The 3,052-nt window shown below is 44.5% G+C and overlaps 2 protein-coding genes across 2 annotated transcripts; both read right to left on the minus strand.

The window, feature by feature from the left end:
- Positions 1 to 278: 278 nt before the first annotated feature.
- On the minus strand, positions 279 to 1,709 carry LOC107599817 (doublesex- and mab-3-related transcription factor A2-like). Its single transcript, XM_016291508.1, has 2 exons — positions 1,635 to 1,709; positions 279 to 1,090 (listed from the first exon to the last, which is right to left on the minus strand). Exons 1-2 carry the CDS (start codon positions 1,707 to 1,709, stop codon positions 404 to 406), a joined length of 762 nt encoding a protein of 253 aa, XP_016146994.1. The 3' UTR covers positions 279 to 403.
- LOC107599828 (doublesex- and mab-3-related transcription factor A2) lies at positions 1,597 to 3,052 on the minus strand (the record flags this gene model as incomplete). The annotated part of the gene is made up of 1 exon (XM_016291517.1): positions 1,597 to 3,052. A coding segment is annotated over one exon (813 nt), but the record flags the coding sequence as incomplete, so codon positions are not given.

Raw genomic sequence — 3,052 nt, forward strand, 5'->3', positions numbered from 1 at the left:
AATCCGTTTGGCAAATAATCTAAATGGATTGTAACAAACGTGAAGGATTTTAAAATGCACAATTTACATTACTCGAAAATACTATGGTTACCCAGCTAAAGGTCTAAAATAATTCACCTCTGGCTCCTTTTGCGCTGAGGCAGTGTCAGTAACGCCAACCTGCAGTAAGATGGCTAAAAACTACTTTAACCTTTACATGTAACCATTTTCTTTTACACATAACCATTTTCTCAAACTTCAAAGAAGCCACGACCACCAAACACATTTTTTTCCTGGTGATTAAACTAGACATAGTTTATATACAGAAACACAAGGCCCGCGGGTCTTTAGGGATGAGGAATCTTTAAGCATACGAATCTTTAAAGACAAGAAACACTTTTGTCTACATTTGGGAAACACTATCTCACTGTTTCTCTGGAGTGTTGTTCACCAGAGGACCATAGAGTCCATTGGTGTAGCTCTGATCTTTATGCAAGAGAGTCCTGTCTCTGATCAAGTCACTGAAGGCATATTCCATTGGCGGCCGGAAGCCCAATGTTGGCATCAGACCCGTGGTGGAGTATGGAGCCATGAAGGCCAGGCCTCTGCTGTGAGCCGAGTACGCCAGCCGGAGTGGGTTCAAGCCCAAATGCGTACTGAGAGGATACGTGCTCGGATCGGAACCAAAGTGTGGCGCGTTGGGTTGCAAAGGAGAGAAGGCAGATCTATTGCTGAGCGTCATGGTTCCAGGTAACAGAGGCCGCGGGGTGGAGGACATGGGCGGCTGTGCGCTCTGCAGCATCCGATCCGCCGTCCAGGACTCATCTGGGCCCTTGGCTTGACCGCTGTTGTTGAGGATTTGCTCTATGGCCTGCACCACGTCTTTGCCGCATCCCTGTAGCACAAGCTCCAGGACGCTGCGCTTGTGGTTGGGGAAAACCCTCGTTAGAATGTCGATGGCATTCATCTGTCGCGATGCTGCGGAGGAAGGCGAGGGCTCCTGCTCGTCTTTATCCGTATCCGAGCCAGAGTCTGAGCCGAGCGGACTGATGGAACCTGGCGTTTCATCGCCGTCTTTTAATGGTTTGGCTATCGGGGAATTCACGACAATCTTTTAAAAGAAGAGAAGAGCTTATAATATCATCTCTCTTTAACTTGGACTGTCGATACGAAAAATAATAACTAGACATAGGCCTATTGTTATGAAAGAATTAACAAATGTACTTTCTAAAATGTTTAGCAATTCGTTTATTGGAAAATACATATGGTAAAAAAAAGAAGCTTTGTATTAAAATACATTAAACGTATTAATTTTGTTAAACATATTGAAAGTATGGAATTGTTTTATTTTTTAAAGTTTGTATTATATGCTAAATGTGTTTTGAAATAAGGCACAATGCGCCAGATGATAGAATATGGATAAACAAAACAAGCAAAACGTAAGAATAAAATAACATTTATTTCTTTTGCAAAATTTACACAGAGAAATGTACACTTCGCAACGCAGCAAAATTTCATTCAACAAACAATCGTTTTACATCTTTTTTTTTTAGATCCCTTTTGATGTTTTTTGAGAAAATGACTTTGACAAATATGACTATCATCAAGAAATGCAATATACATAATTTAGTCGTGTAACACAATATATCACTCACAAAGGGAACACAAATGTCTACTTGAGCCAGTAACCATATTAAATCCAAAGAACTTCTGTTCTGTTGAATGAACATGGCACGATTTAACAGACACCGAGCAGAAAAAGAGTGAATAATAGACGTTCCACAATAACAATAATGCTAGAATATTCCCTTTTTTTTAATGATGAAGCAAATTATTATTCTAGGGATTGCACTATTATCACACGGGGGCTTAATCCGTTTGGCAAATAATCTAAATGGATTGTAACAAACGTGAAGGATTTTAAAATGCACAATTTACATTACTCGAAAATACTATGGTTACCCAGCTAAAGGTCTAAAATAATTCACCTCTGGCTCGTTTTGCGCTGAGGCAGTAACGCCATCCTGCAGTAAGATGGGTAAAAACTACTTTAACCTTAACGCGTAACCATTTCTTGTTGATTAATCACAAACTTCAAAGAAGCCACGACCACCAAACACATTTTTTTCCTGGTGATTAAACTAGACATAGTTTATATACAGAAACACAAGGCCCGCGGGTCTTTAGGGATGAGGAATCTTTAAGCATACGAATCTTTAAAGACAAGAAACACTTTTGTCTACATTTGGGAAACACTATCTCACTGTTTCTCTGGAGTGTTGTTCACCAGAGGACCATAGAGTCCATTGGTGTAGCTCTGATCTTTATGCAAGAGAGTCCTGTCTCTGATCAAGTCACTGAAGGCATATTCCATTGGCGGCCGGAAGCCCAATGTTGGCATCAGACCCGTGGTGGAGTATGGAGCCATGAAGGCCAGGCCTCTGCTGTGAGCCGAGTACGCCAGCCGGAGTGGGTTCAAGCCCAAATGCGTACTGAGAGGATACGTGCTCGGATCGGAACCAAAGTGTGGCGCGTTGGGTTGCAAAGGAGAGAAGGCAGATCTATTGCTGAGCGTCATGGTTCCAGGTAACAGAGGCCGCGGGGTGGAGGACATGGGCGGCTGTGCGCTCTGCAGCATCCGATCCGCCGTCCAGGACTCATCTGGGCCCTTGGCTTGACCGCTGTTGTTGAGGATTTGCTCTATGGCTTGCACCACATTTTTGCCGCATCCCTGCAGCACAAGCTCCAGGACGCTGCGCTTGTGGTTGGGGAAAACCCTCGTTAGGATGTCGATGGCGTTCATCTGTCGCGATGCTGCGGAGGAGGGCGAGGGCTCCTGATCGTCTTTATCCGTATCCGAGCCGGAGTCTGAGCCGAGCGGACTGATGGAGCCTGGCGTCTCATCGCCGTCTTTTAATGGTTTGGCTATAGGGGAGCTCACGATGGACTCGCGGTCACCGTTCTCCGAACCCGAGCCGTGACGCATATCTGGAGACGACATTCCTGGAACGGATTCGGTGTCTGTGGATACGGACTTTCCAGGCGCCTGATGTGGGGTCATCGATCCAGATAA

Source organism: Sinocyclocheilus grahami, unplaced genomic scaffold (genome assembly GCF_001515645.1).
Source record: "Sinocyclocheilus grahami isolate Dianchi unplaced genomic scaffold, SAMN03320097.WGS_v1.1 scaffold272.1, whole genome shotgun sequence".
Classification (NCBI taxonomy): Eukaryota; Metazoa; Chordata; class Actinopteri; order Cypriniformes; family Cyprinidae; genus Sinocyclocheilus; species Sinocyclocheilus grahami.

Coding starts and splice junctions, on each gene's coding strand:
- LOC107599817 (XM_016291508.1), bottom strand. CDS start 1,709: ATGTTCATTCAACAGAACAGAAGTTCTTTGGATTTAATATGGTTACTG. Junction 1,091..1,634: donor TAGACATTTGTGTTCCCTTT/GTGAGTGATATA, acceptor TTCTTTTAAAAG/ATTGTCGTGAATTCCCCGAT.